This window comes from Sceloporus occidentalis, unplaced genomic scaffold, assembly GCF_023333645.1.
Source record: "Sceloporus occidentalis isolate IW3139 unplaced genomic scaffold, rSceOcc1.0.p SCAF_5, whole genome shotgun sequence".
NCBI lineage: Eukaryota > Metazoa > Chordata > Lepidosauria > Squamata > Phrynosomatidae > Sceloporus > Sceloporus occidentalis.
Genome location: NW_028316985.1, coordinates 445,677 through 462,667, shown reverse-complemented (window position 1 = coordinate 462,667; position 16,991 = coordinate 445,677). Strand labels below are relative to the sequence as shown.

The 16,991-nt window shown below is 48.9% G+C and overlaps 1 protein-coding gene across 4 annotated transcripts; it reads right to left on the bottom strand.

Moving 5' to 3' along the window:
* Window positions 1-263: 263 nt before the first annotated feature.
* LOC149311497 (rheacalcin-1-like) lies at window positions 264-15,809 on the bottom strand. Of its 4 annotated transcripts, none has more exons than XM_089527315.1 (6): window positions 15,744-15,809; window positions 8,530-8,617; window positions 6,153-6,247; window positions 4,186-4,323; window positions 1,803-1,917; window positions 264-353 (listed from the first exon to the last, which is right to left on the bottom strand). In XM_089527315.1, exons 2-6 carry the CDS (start codon window positions 8,600-8,602, stop codon window positions 292-294), a joined length of 483 nt encoding a protein of 160 aa, XP_089383441.1. In that variant the 5' UTR covers window positions 8,603-8,617; window positions 15,744-15,809; the 3' UTR covers window positions 264-291. The 4 variants fall into 4 exon arrangements, with proteins under 4 accessions (XP_089383441.1, XP_089383442.1, XP_089383439.1 ...); XM_089527316.1 differs by lacking the exon at window positions 15,744-15,809 and adding an exon at window positions 10,466-10,603; XM_089527313.1 differs by lacking the exon at window positions 15,744-15,809 and adding an exon at window positions 9,370-9,660.
* Window positions 15,810-16,991: the final 1,182 nt, after the last annotated feature.

The window sequence follows — 16,991 nt, the reverse complement described above, 5'->3', positions numbered from 1 at the left end:
CAGCCAAGTAGGGCCTTTCTATATGGGATGATCCCCAAACCTGAAGATGCAACTCCATCCCCCCAAGAGAAGAATGGAAGAGACCGAATGCACTACTGTGCTCAGAAGCAATTTTATTGTGGATTTCATAGTACAGTACTGGGAACCAGAGAGTTGGATGGGGAAAGGAAGGGAGGGTTACTTAGGAGTGGGAGAGTGGTGGGAAGAGGCAGCCATGCAATAGGTGAGACCTCCATAGGAAGGGTCCATAGGAAGGGCCAGGTGGGCATCTGCCTTGGCAAGGGTCCAGCCCTACACCTTGCAGAGGAAAGGGTTGCGGTCGAAGCAGGAGTCGTTGTCCCAGAGCAGGAACCCTGGAGGAGAAGAGGAAGAGGAAAAGGTCAGTCTTGGAGAGAGCAAGGGGCCAGGGATGGCCATCTGCACCCCTCTTGCGCCCCATAAGGACATGGGATTGTAGGGGGGCAGGCAATGGCCCCCTCCCCCAAAGGCTCTCCCTTTCCCACCAGAACCATGCATTGACTGTCTCTCCTCAGCACTTGTCTTTATGGCATTGCATAGCGTTTACTTAGCAGCACTGCTATGTAAAAATATTTAGGAATGGCTCAGTTTAGGATGAGTCCATCCTAATAATCCAGTTATGAATGATTCTTACATACATCCAATCTGGAAAGTTACTTCTTAAAAGTAACATATTGCATGAAATGGTGCAAAGCCACACACATATCCCCAAAATATGTTGTCATTTATTCCTCTACTCATTATGTTAAGCAGGATAAGGACCCGTCTTTAAAAACAGCCTTAAGGGTTTGGGGTTTTGGGAAATTGCTTAAAATGCCTCCCAAGGTGAAGGGAAGGAAAGTAATCCACAAATAGAAAAAGATATTGGTTTGCGATGCCATCAGTCATTGTGCAAAAGGGATGATGTTTCTCCTCCTCCTCCTCCAAATGCATTGGCCTCCAAAGCTGTGTTCTAGCACAGGATTAATTTATGGAACTCACTGCCACAAGACAGGATGGCTATCAACTCTGGTGGCTTTAGAGGGGGGTTGTTGTTGTTGTTGTTATTATTATTATTATTATTATTATTATTATTCCTTGTTTCATCCAAAATTGGAACACGAAGTGGCTTACAAATCAAGAAACAATAAAATTAATAACATACAAAAGTGAGCGTTAAACTAGAATCAAACTTTTCTAGACCTCATGGCTTCAGAGGAGTTTATCACACTGGGACTAATTTCAGCATTAAAGAGAGATTAAAGCGCATATAAAGCATCCCACAAATAAACCAGAAACGGTGAATAACTGTGAGCATGATTATCACACACAATTGTACAAATGAAGTGATATCGAAAATGCATTGTTGCTGAAATCCAAAAAGTAAAAAGATGCACGTTAATGCTTCTTTGTGACCACTTTAATGGCAGGTTTTGTGCAACGTTGTGTGAAATCATTTCGCAAATTCCACAATTTTTCCAGGATATTCACAGGGTAAACTGATCTCCTTCATGTGATAAATGCCAATGTCTGGGTCTCAGGGATCCAGTTTGGCGGACTCTGGCTGTGTGTGGTTGCCAATTCCACCTCATCAGTAGGGCTCCTGTGCCTTTTGCACAGCAGGCAGGAATTGCTGTCACCACAGTCTGCAGCCCTGAGTTCCAGAGATGCACCACATGAATTGCGGAGGAGGAAAAGTCCTGTGTCCACCCTGTTGCATCTGACGCAGAGCCACTTTCCTAAACCTGCCATCTGCCCACAGGGTGGGCTTTTGTTTCCTTCCCCCTCCAGCCCCGGTCACTCACCCGAAGACTCGTCCAGCAGCGCACAGTGTTCGCCCTTCAGGGCAAAGTAGCTCTTGTTCTTCTCCCAGGCAGAGTAGGCCAAGGGGCTGCCGTCCACCCAGCTCCAGGCGCGGCTCTGAGGAAAGCAAGAGGAACCCCATTGGCAGCTTGGTGGGGCCACCCAGAGCACCATCGTCCGCACCCTGAAGGCCACAACCATCCTGCCATGATTTTGGAAGCTAATGGCAACCCTAAGCAGGGTCCATCCTGGTTAGTCTTTGGCTGGGAGACCATCAGTTGGGGAGCCCAGGCATCTCCAGGTATAGAGGTAGAAAAAGGCGCCTGGCTGGAAGAAACTGAAGGGATGTCATATTGAAGAGGGAGCAAGCTTGTTTTCTGCTGCTCCAGAGAACAGGACCCGGAACAATGGATGCAAGCTGCAGGAAAAGAGATTCCACCTGAACATTAGGAGGAACTTCCTGACAGTTAGGGCTGTTCGACAGAGGAATGCACTCCTTCCTTGGAGGGTGATAGAGTCTCCTTCCTTGGAGGTCTTTAAACAGAGGCTGGATGGCCATCTGTCAGGGATGCTTTGATTTGGATTTCCTGCATGGCAGAATGGGGTTGGATTGGATGGCCCTTGCGGTCTCTTCCAACTCTATGATTCTATGATTCTATGATTCTATGAAACTCAGATGTAGTTGTAGCTGCCAGGCAGAGTTGGCCATATTGGTCCAGGGTTTGGGTCTACAGAAGGACAGCTGGACAGGTTCCTAGGCAGAAGGCCCCACATTCAGCATCTGGTAGTGTCTCCTTGAAATCTTGCAGAGCCTCATGGCTGCTGGCCAGAGCTGGCAAAACTGGGCTAGGTGGCCCCATGCATTAGAAGGGCAGTTTCCTAAATCCATAAATTCCTGCTCTCATCTTATTTTGGAAGCTATCTAAATTCTGATTTGTTATTCCTTGGATGGGAGGGAAGACCAGGCAGGATCTCCAAGCAGTTCTGGGGAAGGAATCCTGGCTGAACCCCTGAAGACGTCTATGGCTGCCAGTCAGAGTTGGCAAAACTGGGCCAAATGGACTGAGGGTGTGAAGCAGGATATGGGCAGCTGCTTATGCTTGTAGGTCCTCAGTTTCGCTTCACTTTGGAGGCAAAGCAGGATTGGCTCTGGATAGCACTTGGGTGGGAGACCACCAGGAAATTCCAGAGACCTCCAAGGAGGGCTAAGGCAAGACCCCCCCCCCCCCCGCCTGAAACTCTGCAGAGCATGGCTGCCAGTCAAGGTCAGTAACATTGGGGCAGATGGATCCCAAAGGGGTCAGCTCAATGTAAGGAGTCATCTCTGTCTCTGTGTTCCTTTTTGCAGGAGTGGGCACCCAGCCCCAAACCCTCTGATGAGCCTTGGGGACCCAGGCTTGAGAAGACATGGCTTCAAGAGGGTAAAATTTAGATATGTGGGTCTGTTAATCTGGAATATCAGTATGCAAAGGGATCTTGCAGCACCTTTGACACTAACTGAAAGAAAGAAGTGGGTGGCATGAGCTTCTGTAAACTGGAATCCACTTTGTCAGATGCAGGGACTGAGCTGGGCATGAGTGTTCATAGACATAGGTCTACCTCCTCAGATGCATAGAGTGAACTGGGCATAAGCTTTCCCAGATGCTTGGACAGAACAGAGCATAAGCCTCTGCAGACTTAAGTTTATGCATGGCATAAACAGGTAATAAGCTTTCATAGACTTGATCTTCTTCCTCAGGTGCATGGAATGAACTGGGGATGAGCTCTTGTAGACTTGATCTACTTCCTCAGATGCATGCAGTGAAGGACCAGGAAGGACCAAAGGAAGCAGACCAAATCTATGAACGTTTATGCCCAGTTTATTCTTGTTTTCTGCTGCTCCAGAGAACAGGACCCGGAACAATGGATGCAAGCTGCAGGAAAAGAGATTCCACCTCAACATTAGGAGGAACTTCCTGACAGTTAGGGCTGTTCGACAATGGAATGCACTCCTTCCTCGGAGGGTGATAGAGTCTCCTTCCTTGGAGGTCTTTAAACAGAGGCTGGATGGCCATCTGTCAGGGATGCTTTGATTTGGATTTCCTGCATGGCAGAATGGGGTTGGACTGGATGGCCCTAGTGGTCTCTTCCAACTCTATGATTCTATGATTCTATGATTCTATGATTCTATGATTCTATTCCATACATCAGAGGAAGCAGGCCTATAAAAGGTTCTGCTACAATGCCTTTTGCTCAGTTAGCCTCAGAGGTGCTACACTATCCCTTTGCATGCCTTCAGGGGCACGCAGTGGCAATGGGGCTGGCAGTCCTGAGCCAAAAGCCCAGCTGGAAGACCTCTCCTGAAGCCGGGGGGCCCCCCACTTGTTCGCTCGCTCGCTCACTGACCCTGTTGGGGATCGTGAGCCCGATCCAGACGTCGTCGTCGTCCCACCTCTGGGCCCCTTGCAGGTAAGTGGCCACGGCCTCATGTTCGTTCTCATCCAGGATGGAGGCCAGGTGGCCCCCGCGGCGCCGGCACTGCGCCTGGAGGTCGAAGGAGAGACAGGGAGAAGGCATGGTCATTTTTTGGGTCCAAGAGGCATGGTCCCTTCCCCACTCAGAACCCCCCAATCCTTCCTGAACCTCCCAAACTGTATGTTGGGATCACCAGCATTTTGGGAATGACTTGAGCAAGACTGAACTGGGAGCCAGCTTTCAGTGTCATGCAAGGCAGAAGTGAGCATGAATCAATACAGAAGGCAGGCACTGCTGTCTAACACACTTTATATTTTATTTAGACCAGAATCCTTTGTTGTGGTTGCTGTTGTTATTACTTATATAGCACCATTGATGTACATGGCGTTTTTCAATAGAACAAAACACTTATGGAGTTTACAACACCGGGCGAATCCCGTGCAGAAACTAAGTTTAAACTGAAAATGACATTTTTCAGATGGCGTTTGAGGTCAACTCAAACAGAAAGTTGAAAAAAACCACATTTGCAGGATGTTTTGCGGACAACGTTTGCGTGGAAGAGAAATAATGCGAAAATAGCCCAAACACAAAGTTGTCAAAATCAGATCCTTTTCACTTTTGCTAAATTCTGAAAGTATGAAGGAGCTTTCTGTCAGGATTATTTTCGCCTTATTTCTCTTTGACGCCAACGCATCTGACAAACTACACTTGGATTTTGCCAATTCGCTCTCCATGTGATAAACTCCAATAATTACTTAAATATAAAATACTAAAATAATAATAATTATTATTATTATTAGTATTAGTATTAGTATTAGTATCCCGCCTCTCTGTGTCACACAACCAGGATGGCTTACATGTTAAAACATACATTCCCGTACCCCAGTATCCCACCACCCCCTAAAATACAATTAAACAGCCAGCCAGAGAGGACTCCTTGGTAGCGATCTTACATGGAGGAGATGGAACATAACTTTATGCTCACAGATGTAATGCTGCCTTGTTACTTAATTCCTACAATGTGCAACCAAAGGGATATGTGCTTCTGCATGCATAATGCACACAATGCTCAATTGTGTGTCTTGTGTCAGAATTGGGTGCAGTTCCAGGCCTCTCCAGTGTGTCTTTGGGTGTTGAACACTGACACGCATGACTGCCATGGCATGTGCTTTACTGGTGGTCCATGATGCAGCAGATGAGACTCAGCAACAAAGCATCCCAGCCTTTTTGCTGATGGGGCTCTAGCACCCCTCACCAACAATGGGAGGATTGGGGCCCTACATTCATTCTACTCTGACTTATCCCTTGGCTGGTAATCAGATCAGATTCCTATTGCTGGACCTATAGAGAACCCCTGGGGGTTGGGACTTGATGGGATGCGATGCACTCTTCCCTCATTCTTTGCCTACAAGGAGAGCAGCCCAACCCAGGTGTCCCATAGGTCCAGTGATAGCAATTTGATGTCAGCCAAAGTTGGGGGGGGGGGAGGTTCTCCCATTAGTTTGGTCTGTCATGTGTCCCATCAGCTGCAAAACTGACCACCAGTGAAATTTTATAGCAGTAACGTGTGTATATTTTTGGCACTAGAAGAACTTTTGGGGAGGACTGAAACTACACCCAGCCCTGGCTCAAGACACCATGTGCAATAGGCAACAAGCACAGCACATATGCACACCCATGTGCAGCGCATATGTGCAACCAGACAGATTATGTCACCATGCATGATGGCACCGCACATACAGTTCTGTTTTTTCAGCTTTGAATTGAATGTGGCCATTCTGTATCGGACAAGGATGTCCAACCACTTCCATGGGGGCACTGAAGCATGCAAATGCCACCCATAGGATTCTCCCCATCCCCAGTTCGTGGACCCCCCACACATAGCCTGCCCCACTCACCTCCGCCATCTGCCAGTTCAGCTCCTGAGCAAAGTAGCCGTAGCAGCGGCCATTGTAGGAGAGCCAGTTGGTGGGACAAGCTGCCACCTGGGCGCCTGACAGGGCAAGGAGAAGGGTTGGAGACATAGGAGAGAGACCCAAAAGCGCATGCAATGGATGCTGCCCCCCCCCCAGGACAGGGGCAGCAGATATTAATGTTGCAATTCAGCCATATTGGCATGACCCCCACCTTTGCTGAATGCCCACCCCAAAGGCCAGATATTGACTCCCAATGAGAGACGAGAAGCAGAGGGCATTCAGCTCTTCCACATCCCTGAATAAAAACCATGGGTTCCTACACTTTCTCCATTCCTGTTGTGGACAGAAAGGATGTGACCAACAGATTTGAGGGGCCTCCTTGAGACCGGACTGGGATGGTCCAGATTTCCCATTGTAATCATGGGATTGCCCCTTGGAGAAGTCAGCGAGGGTGGGTCCTGGCGGAGTTATTAAGCCATGTACCAACCACCATAGCTCTGGTGATGATGATGATGATGTTCATATGGCCCACGTCTAGCATACATGAGAAAACATTTATGTGGTTGGAAACTGAGTTTTCCAATCTCTGCTTTGAACAAGAGAAATAGCACAGCTTTCCCCCAGCTCTGTTTTAACACCTTTGCAAGGGCTGCTTTTGAGCACACAAGAAGAAGGCATGTAGGCATGGCATTTACAGCCAGCCCTCCTTATCCATAGATTTTTTTTATCCACGGATTCAAACATCCACGGCTTGAAAATACATTTAAAATATACAAATTTCCATAGTCAGACCTTGATTTTGCCCTTATACTGTATAAGGGGCACCATTTTACTATGCCATTATAATGAATGGGACTTGAGCATCCATGGATTTTGGCATCCATGGAGGGATCCTGGAACCGAATCCCAGAAAATACCAAGGGCCCACTATATTTATCCCCTCTTGACCCATCACCATCCCTACAGCAATCTCCAGTGTCTGTGTGTGTATCCTGCCTTTCTCCCAAAATGGGATCTGATGTTTAAAAGCATAAAATAAATATCTAAAAACCATTAAAGCATCTCATCTATCTTTTTAAAAAAGAGTCCAACCAAAGGAAAGTTTTCTGGACTCTGCCTTGAACAGCAAACGTTCTACCATGGCCAACCCAAAGTAGCTGGCAGCAACAAGAGAACCAAGAACAAATCAAAACAGAGATGATAGATAGATAGATAGATAGATAGATAGATAGATAGATAGATAGATAGGAGATAGATAGATATGCATTTTGCTGGCGATGCACTTTTCCTGGGATTCCTCCCCTTTACCCAGGCCCTGAGACCTGGAAATTCAATGGAGTGCTAGGGAACAGATGGATGAAATACAGTCGCCCCTCCATTTTCGCGGACTTCAGGGGCAAACGGAGGGAGAAACAATGGGGGGCACGCAGCTATTCAAGCCAATGGGGCTTGAATACCTGTGATTTTTGTTTTCATGGGGGGGGGTCTGGAACTTATCCCTGCGAAAACAGAAGGGTGACTGTAGATTGATCTGAAGAAGTTGGCTCAGTGGCGATATTAAGGTGTCCTGGGGGTACGGACCGCACCAGGTGGCACCCTAAAAGGGGGGTGACACCACTGCTCCTCAAACGCCTGCATTTTGGAAGAAACTGGCCTGTATCTCTTCAAAATGCTGAAGGCAGTGGGTTGAGGCTCAATGGGAGCAGAAAGGAGGGGCCCCAGAAATTCAATGTTAAAAAAAAAATTGAATTAATTAAAATGTTCTTAATTTCATTAAAAACATCACATTTCACCAAATTTTCACTTCAACCCTATGAAACTATGTATATGTCAATGCATTAATTCTGCACATATGATATTTTGATTTAAAGGTATAATTTAAAATTTTGCTGGTTGTTTATGACACAACTCTTACTGTTGCATTGAGAGATATATGGGAATTAAGATTTATGAGTACAAAAAGCATTACTACAGTGTGGTATGGAAGGAGGGGGGTGACACCATGAGTTTCCGCGTGGGTGACACCAACCTACTACGCTGAGTAGGCTGAAGTCTAGGACACCTCATGCTGCCAACTTCTTTCTTTCAGTTAGTCTCTCAAAGGTGCTGCAAGATCCCTTTGCAGGTGGATGGTTGCAAGAGGGGTGTGCAAGAGGATGAGTGTCCAAAAGTGACGTTGCTTTGAATGGGAACCGGTCCATAGCAGCTTGCAGGGGAAGGGGAGTGTTTACAAGGCAGTGCTCTCATCCTGAGATTCCTCCCTCTCCCCCTGAGGATTGGAAATATGGATCTGGGTGGGAAAGAAAGGAGGGAAAAGAAAGCGTTGTCATTCCAGGGAGAGACTCTAAAGAGGACTCACCATTACTGCCCATGAATGGCCCGGCCAACAGGCATCCCAAGAGCCCAAGGCTGAAGAAGACCTTTGGAGACATTTTGGTCCTTTGGTTCTAAGAAAGAGGGAGGGAAGAGGTTAAGGGTGGATGAGTGCCCTGCACCTTCCTATTCTCTGCTGGCAGGATGGCTTGAAGGACAACCCCAAAACGGGCGACAGGAGCGGATGGTGACATTGGGCCAACCCTACTTGGGTGCTACTCATTTTTCTCCAACTTCATTAGTGGATACTCCGCAGTGCTGACTTGTCTGCCCTCCTTTTGCTTTGCTCAACTCGGGTCTGCAGTGGCTCTCCAACAGGATGAGGACCAGATGTCCTAACTGCAAAAGAGGACAAGGTACCGCAAAAGGTAGGACCTTCAAGATAAAGGTAGAGCCTGACCACATGAAAGCAAAAAACACTGATACAAATGTAAATGCATGGAGTCAGAGAATCATAGGATCCTAGAGTTGGAAGAGTCCCCAAGGGCCATGATCCAGTCCAACTACATTCTGCCATGCAGGAACTCACAATCAGAGCATACCCAACAGATGGCCACCCAGCCTCTGTTTAAAAGCCCCCAAAGAAGTCATAGTTGTATTGAAATTCCTCCTGGACAGAGTTGAAATGTAGGACATGGAAAAGGACACTGTTTGGCCACGATCTTTTTGCTTTCATTCCAGCTCAGCCCACTCCTAGCAGACAGATCACAGATTCCCAGAGGAAGGAGGGACCCACATCTAATCCAAACCCACAACTAAAGCATTCCTGGAAAGAATGGCCACCCAACCTCCGCTTAAAGGCCTCCAAGGACAGAGAGTCTGGCACCTTGCAAGAGTGTCCATGCGTTCCTCTGTCGCACAGCTCTTGCCACCAGGAAAGCAGAGGCACACTCATAAGTTCCATTGGTGGCACCTGCCTTGCTCTGAATCTCTGGCATTTGTCAGTTTTGACCTGGAGACATTTGCTCTGCATCTTTTTGTTGTTGTTGCTGTGTGCCTTCAAGTTCTTTCGGACTTAAGGCGAGCCCAAGGCAACCCCATCATGGGGTTTTCTTGGAAAGATTTATTCAGAGGAGGTTTGCCCTTTCCTTCCCCTGAGGCTGAGAGTGTGTGACTTGCCCCAGGTTGTCACCCAGTGGGTTTCCATGGCCAAGCTGGGAATCAAACCCAGGTCTCCAGAGTTGTAGTCCAACACTCAAACTACTACGCAACTTTGGCATCTAAACAGCAGAATGAATGCAGTTTGACACCACTTTAACTGCAGTTCTATGAATTCCTGGGATTTGTAGTTTGGTGAGATATTTAGCCTTCTCTGTCCAATAGTTCTGGTGCCATGACAAACTACAGTCCCCAGGATTCCATAGCATTGAGCCAAGGCAGTTAAAGTGGCATCAAACTGCATTAATTCTGCTGTGCAGATGCAACCCTGACTCTGAAGCTGGGTAACAGCAAAGTGCAGACCCCCCAAAAGGCTGCTTGTGCCCCTTGACTCCTCCAAAATCCCTAGACCTCTCCTGGAACTGACCATTCACCTTCCAGTGTTAGCCACTTATTTTATTCTGCTTTTTTGTCTATCCACGAGCCCCTTACTTCAGTCTGGGGCAGAAACGTGGGCCCTAGACCCACCACAGTTGCCCTCCTTTGCTTCCAAGGCAGCCATTGCCACTTTGGGCAGAATTTGCCAAAGGGTGCATGCAGCCACACTTAGGCAATGGCATTCTTTTGCAGAGCGCCAGCATTTGGCAGTGTGCTGGCCAAGCATGAGTAGCACGGGGTGAGTTCCCAAAGCAACACTCCCCTTGTTCCATTGGGGCATGCTTTTAATATCAGTTGGCCAAGCTATTAATAACATCAGTCTATTAAGCCAGCCACATCGACCTGAAACCCAAAGGCATAGCAAGGAATGCACCGGAGAGACTCACCTGTCTGTGTCCGCAGGGATGCGATGCCAGGTGAGCCACCAGTGCTGAACCCGGTTAGTGTCCGCTGTATTTATAGACAGTCCCAGTTTGGGAAGATCCTGGTTTCTGGAGGCAGGGTTGTAAGCCAGGTGGCAGATGCGCCCGTCCCACCCTCCCAAGCAAACAGAGATTAGAGGGGCTTTCATTTTCCCCAACAGAAGGTCTGGGACTCTGTCCTTTTATCAGAGAGATCAAAGGCATGGGCTGGGGATGAAAGGGCCGGAGGGCGCACAGGCCCTCCATATCTGGGACATGGATCACAGCAGCCTCTCCCGCCTCCTCTCCCTCTCCTTCTGTCTGAGCCTCCATAAAAAAGCAGAAGCCATCCTCCTTAAAACAACAAGGAAAATCCAGTCAGGCATTTGTAACTCAGCCTGTTATGTAACTCTTATCAATGCATCAATGTGTTTCTGCAAAAACCACAAGACTGCCACAAAAGTTTCCAGAAGATGTGCCAGGAGGCCCATAAGCAGATTGGGCAGAGGGCAATCGCAGGGAGGACTGGCATAAATCTTTCTCCTTCTCCGGCTAAGATACAGCCTGGAAATGAACAACACTGACAACAAGGACTACCCTCCTGTACTTGTCCAAAAAGGATGGCGCTTCCATTGGCAGACCCCATTGAGAGTCCAAACATTCCCCAAAGTGGCCACCAACTGTGGCAAAGCTGGCATGCTATTTCCTCCTGGTCTTCCAGGAAGCAAACATAAAAGGGACGGTGGCACAGTGGGATGCTCATCCAGGTCTAAGGAGGGGTTATAAATATTTTATGGCTTGATGAAACCTTCACCTACAAGCAGATGGGCCACGGGTGCAATTCCTGCGGCGCAGATGAAACACTTTTCTGGCGGGTTGCTGAAGCACTCTGTGCCCAGTTGCAGCTCCTGGACCAGCCTTAGGGAGGATGGACTCTCATACAGAACATGGCAATCATCCCATTTCAAAAGGGACACTTCAAGGTGGCCGGTCTTTGGGCTGCTGGGGCTAGACTATATCCCAGTCCCAAAGCAAGCATAGCCGGTTTAAAAGTCCCCTCGAGCCACTAAGAGTGTGTCACCACAGCAGCTGAATACTGCCTTATCTGTCATTATGCTATCCTTCAGAACACTGGTTTTTGCAATGTTCAAACATTTGAAATATTCAAAGATATACGTATGTGTGAGGTGTGTGGCTTCAGGTTGTTGTTATTTATTTATTTATTTATGGTATTTATACCATATGGTATTGTTTCCATCTTATGACAACCGAAAGAGCCTTATAGCATTATTAAACCAACCCAGGAGGCAAAAAGATGTGTGGGTGGTTTTCCCATAAAAGTGTTGTAAAAGTGTCCCATTTGCCAAGCAGAAATAATCCTTTCTGCAAAAAAGACACTTTTGCAAAACTCTCCCATGCTTTCACAACCCGAATAAAATGAGAATCATGGGGAGGGAGAGGCAAAAAAAGACCACGCCGTCTTTTCATTTGCCTGACGAATTTGTTTAATAACACATTAAGGCTCTAAGACAAAACGATTGTGAGGTTTTCTTGGCAAGGTTTGTCCAGAGGTAGGTTTGTCATTGCCTTCCCTTGAGGCTGAGAGTATGTGACTTGCCCAAGGTCACCCACTGGGTTTATTTGGCCAAACTGGGATTCCAACTCTAGTCTCCGGAGTCATAATCCAGCACTCAAACCACTACATGATGCTGGGCAAGTCACTGTGTTCCCCAGTGGCAGGCAATCTGCTGCCTTGTGTTGTGCGACAACCAGACCTGAGACAACCAACACCTTCCCCATCGACACAATGAGAGTTCTGGCTCTGGCTGGCAGCTGTGCCCTCCAATGACTTGCATGTTGTTGCTTCTTCTCCCCTTCCTCCAAGCAATGTGTGCATAACATACACTTGGCTTGCAAGCGCAGCCAGAAACCTTCTGTAGAACATGTCAGAACTGGGCATTTCTTTGGCCCTCGGAAGACGCTGGGCCCCACTAGAAATCCCAGTAGAAATCTCACGGGGGACCAGCATCTTATGGAGGCAGCATGAACTGTGAGCTTCCACCAGTGTCCAGCTGGTAGCTTTGGTCATATACAGCAGCCCTTCCTAATTCGTGGGCGACCCGTTCTGGATCCCCCCCCAGCAAAAATGGCGACTCACAGATATCTGAGTCCCATTGAAAATAATGGCGTGACTCTCAAGGTGAGTGCGTAGGGCTGCACACAGGTGTGCACTGCCATTTTGTCCCTCCAGCAAAGAGTGAGACTGCAGACTCCACAAGTCTGCAAAAGGGAGGGACAAGTGTGTGTATCTCAAATACGGCAGAACATACACCTCCAAAGACTTTGTTCAGAGGAAACCATGCCCAGTTAGGCCTTACATGCTTTCAGTGCTCAAAAAAGCTGACTTTTGTCAAGCAGCATTTTGTTCAAAGTCCAGTTCCAGGAAGAGGGCAGGCAATTGGGGCCCATGCTCTCCGGCCATAAGTCTCCCATATTTTGGGGAATGCAGAGGCTGGGGGAGACCAATGGAAGCTGATCTGTTTTAAGAAACAAACCTTGCCCAGCCCTCCTCCCTCCCAGTGATGAAAGTGTCTCAGTCGAGTCCCAAGTAAGACACCAGGACTGGCCCAGGGTTCTCTATGGAGGAGGCAAGCTTTCTTCAAAGTTCGGAAGAGCTTTTTGCCAGAAGTCCAAGGGATTCAGGCAAAGTATGCCTCAGGCATTGGCCCTTATCAGATGAGTGTGGAACTGGGGCTCTTCTGCACTGGGCGGTTCGAATTCATGTTATTTCGCACAATACCATCATACCTGGGAGTCCCTCCGTATTGGCAGGATTCAAATTGGCCAATCCGCATTCGCGCGAAGTGCATTCAGTGCAGAATGTTTTGTCACACCGGTGCTCAACATGAGGATTGGCCGATTCGTATCGGCCGCCTCGCACATGCTCAGTGGTGCCCTGCATGGGTTGCGACCTTAAACGCTTCCGGGGTGAAAGGGGAGGTCCCGTCATGACAGCCCGGTAAACAGCTGGAGAGCCAGCTCATGCACATTAACAATCGCGATACAACGTGCCCTCTGTACATTCCTCTCTGTTTCCTCTCTACATTCCTGCTTGGTTTTAACGTTACCATGACCTTCCCTTGCAACAAATTAGCAATGCCCGGTTGTACGTGTGTGTGTGTGAGTGTGTGAATATGTATTCTGGGGGGGGGGGAGGACCAGTTCCAGCGGCTGTCAAAGAGGCTGGATGGCCATCTAAGTCAATGGGGATGCTTTGATTAAGAGTTCCTGCATGGCAGAAGGAGGTTGGACTGGATGGCCTTTCTTGGGGTCACCGTGATTCCAGCGGCTTCCTCCTCCTCCTCCCGGCTTGGGATCCAGCCTGGGCTGCATCCCAGGCAGGGAACAGGCGCGGGGCCGCTAGAATCACAGCGATCGCCGCCGTTCCAGCGGCCTCCTCCTCCTCCTCCCGACTTGAGAGGCAGCCTAGGCGATTCCAGCGGCCCCCGCGCCTCTTCCCTGGCTGGGATGCAGCCAGGGATGCCTCTCAAGCCGGGAGGAGGAGGAGGAGGCCGCTGGAACCGCCCCCCACCCCCGCTTCCCTGGAACCGGCAAGAGGAAAGACCCACCGGAAGTAAAAATTGGAATCTGGGGGTCTTGCGATGGAATTCAGGACTGGGTAGTCACACCAGAGCCATTCGCACTGAGATCGAACAAAGCCCCAATCCAGGATATTGCCAATCCCCTTATCAGCGCACTGGCCAACACGCTCCAAAAAGAGGAGCCAGTACGCATTCAGTTCGGCATCTCGCGCATTCACGTGAGTGCGGATTGGGCCATTCGAATGATGGTATGATGGTATTGTGCGAAATAACGTGAATTCGAACCGCCCAGTGCAGAAGACCCCATTGATCACGGCAGCATTTTCCAGCTCAAAGGGAAACTTCTCAGACCTTAAGCTGTTGTTGTTGTTGTTGTTATGTGCCTTCCAGATATTTCTGACCCTAAAGCAAACCCATCCCTGTGATTTTCTCAGCAAGATTTGTTTAGAAAGGTTTTGCTGCAGTAACTTTAGTGTGACTTGCTCAAGGAGACACAATAGGTTTCCATGGCCAAGCGAAGGTTGAAACCCTGGACTCCAGGGTTGTAGTTGAATGCTCAAACCACTAGACCACACTGCCCTCATCCTTCCTTCTTCTTGAAGTACCCAGCTTGCTGGGGGCAATTCACTTACAGTTTCGGCCCCCAAATCTGCCCTCACCTTATGCATGAGGCTGATGGTGAGTAGAACCCCTTTTTGGTAACCCGTGAGTAATTTGGAGCTTGTTGAGGGAAACTGGCGCCTCGGAGGAAGAGGCTGCAAGTTCCTCCTAGACGCCCCTTTTGCTCAACAAGGTCCTGGTTATTAAAGGATTTGCTTAAGTAAATACTCCTCTTTGTGTGCAACTGTCTCTTGGACACCGAGGTAATCTTCTTCAGAACTTCCCCGCTGATAACTCCGATATCTCCAGATCTTTTGCCAGAACAAAGGCGCTCTTTAGAGCCTCGCTCTGCAGCTGTGATGCGGACGCTGCGCAAAGACGCACGATTCAAAGACAGCCCTCCAAAGTCAAGGCTGCCTTTGGAAGCAACCGCAACTTTGCATCTGAAAGAGGAGAATCCTCACTTTTCTTGCAAGGATGCTGAGTCCATGGCCATAGGCCCCAGTCCCCCAGGTCTGAAATAACTGGGAACGCATAGGAGTTTATCACACCGGGGCTAATTTCGGCATTAAAGAGAGGTTCAAGTGCATTTAAAGCATCCTGCAAATCAAGCGGAAATGGCGAGTAAATTCAGTGAATGATTATCCCATGCAAAGTGATATCGGAAATGCATTGTCACTGAAATCCCCAAAGTAAAAAAGATGCATGTTAATGCTTCTTTGGGACCACTTTAATGGCAGGTTTTGTGCAAAGTCGTGTGAAACCATGATGCGGTTTTCCCAGGATATTCCCAGGATAAACTCCCAATCTCCTTCATGTGATAAACTCCATAGATAGACTTCTATGCATGAATACAGACACATAAGAGGTCCTTTCCCTCTACAGCTATCAAGTGTGTTGCATTGGTAGAAAGCGGGGATGCCCAAATCTTGGTCCACCGTCAGTTTTGGACTTTAAATCCCAGAATGCAGGAATTCCTAACAGCCAGGGATTCTGGGAGCTGATGTCCAAAACATCTGGAGGACCAAAGTTTGGGAGCCGCTGGTAGAAAGACTCCTTACCTTGGGATACACTCAGGACTCTAATGGCGTCTTCCCTGGAAAGGACACAAACCGCAGCAAATGGACGCCTTTTCTTAGAGAGGCAGTTTAGGGGTTGCTTTTATACTATTTCCAGCCAAACCACAAAGGAGAGGAACAGACCGAGAGGAACGCAAGCCATGCATTGACTTCTGCAAATTCAGCAAAAGCCCCCCTTGGTCCTGTGACTCCATTGGTCTTAAGCAACCTTTGGAGCCACTCCTGGCCTCTTCCGCTTGTGGCTCAGGGGCCCTTATCAGATGAGTCTGGAACTGGGGGTCTTCAGCACTGGGCGGTTCGAATTCACGTTATTTCGCACAATACCATCATACCTGGGAGCCCCTCCAAATTGGCAGGATTCAAATTGGCCAATCCGCATTCGCGCGAAGTGCATTCAGTGCAGAATGTTTTGTCACACCGGTGCTCAACATGAGGATTGGCCGATTCGTATCGGCCGCCTCGCACATGCTCAGTGGTGCCCTGCATGGGTTGCGACCTTAAACGCTTCCGGGGTGAAAGGGGAGGTCCCGTCATGACAGCCCGGTAAACAGCTGGAGAGCCAGCTCATGCACATTAACAATCGCGATACAACGTGCCCTCTCTACATTCCTCTCTGTTTCCTCTCTACATTCCTGCTTGGTTTTAACGTTACCATGACCTTCCTTCCCTTGCAACAAATTAGCAATGCCCGGTTCTACGTGTGTGTGTGTGAGTGTGTGAATATGTATTCTGGGGGGGGGGAGGAGCAGTTCCAGCGACTGTCAAACAGGCTGGATGGCCATCTAAGTAAATGGGGATGCTTTTTTCTTCCTCCTCCTCCCGGCTTGGGATCCAGCCCGGGCTGCATCCCAGGCAGAGAACAGGCGCGGGGCCGCTAGAATCGCGGCGATCGGCTGGCTCCCAAGCCGGGAGGAGGAGGAGGAGGCTGCTGGAACCACGATTCCAGCGGCCCCCCGCGCCTCTTCCCTTCTTGGGATGCAGCTTTTGCTGGCTCCCAAGCCGGGAGGAGGAGGAGGAGGCTGCTGGAACCACGATTCCAGCGGCCCCCCGCGCCTCTTCCCTTCTTGGGATGCAGCTTATGCTGGCTCCCAAGCCGGGAGGAGGAGGAGGAGGCCGCTGGAACCGCCCCCCCCCCCCCCGCTTCCCTGGAACCGGCAAGAGGCAAGACCCACCGGAAGTAAAAATTGGAATCTGGGGGTCTTGCGATGGAATTCAGGACTGGGTAGTCAC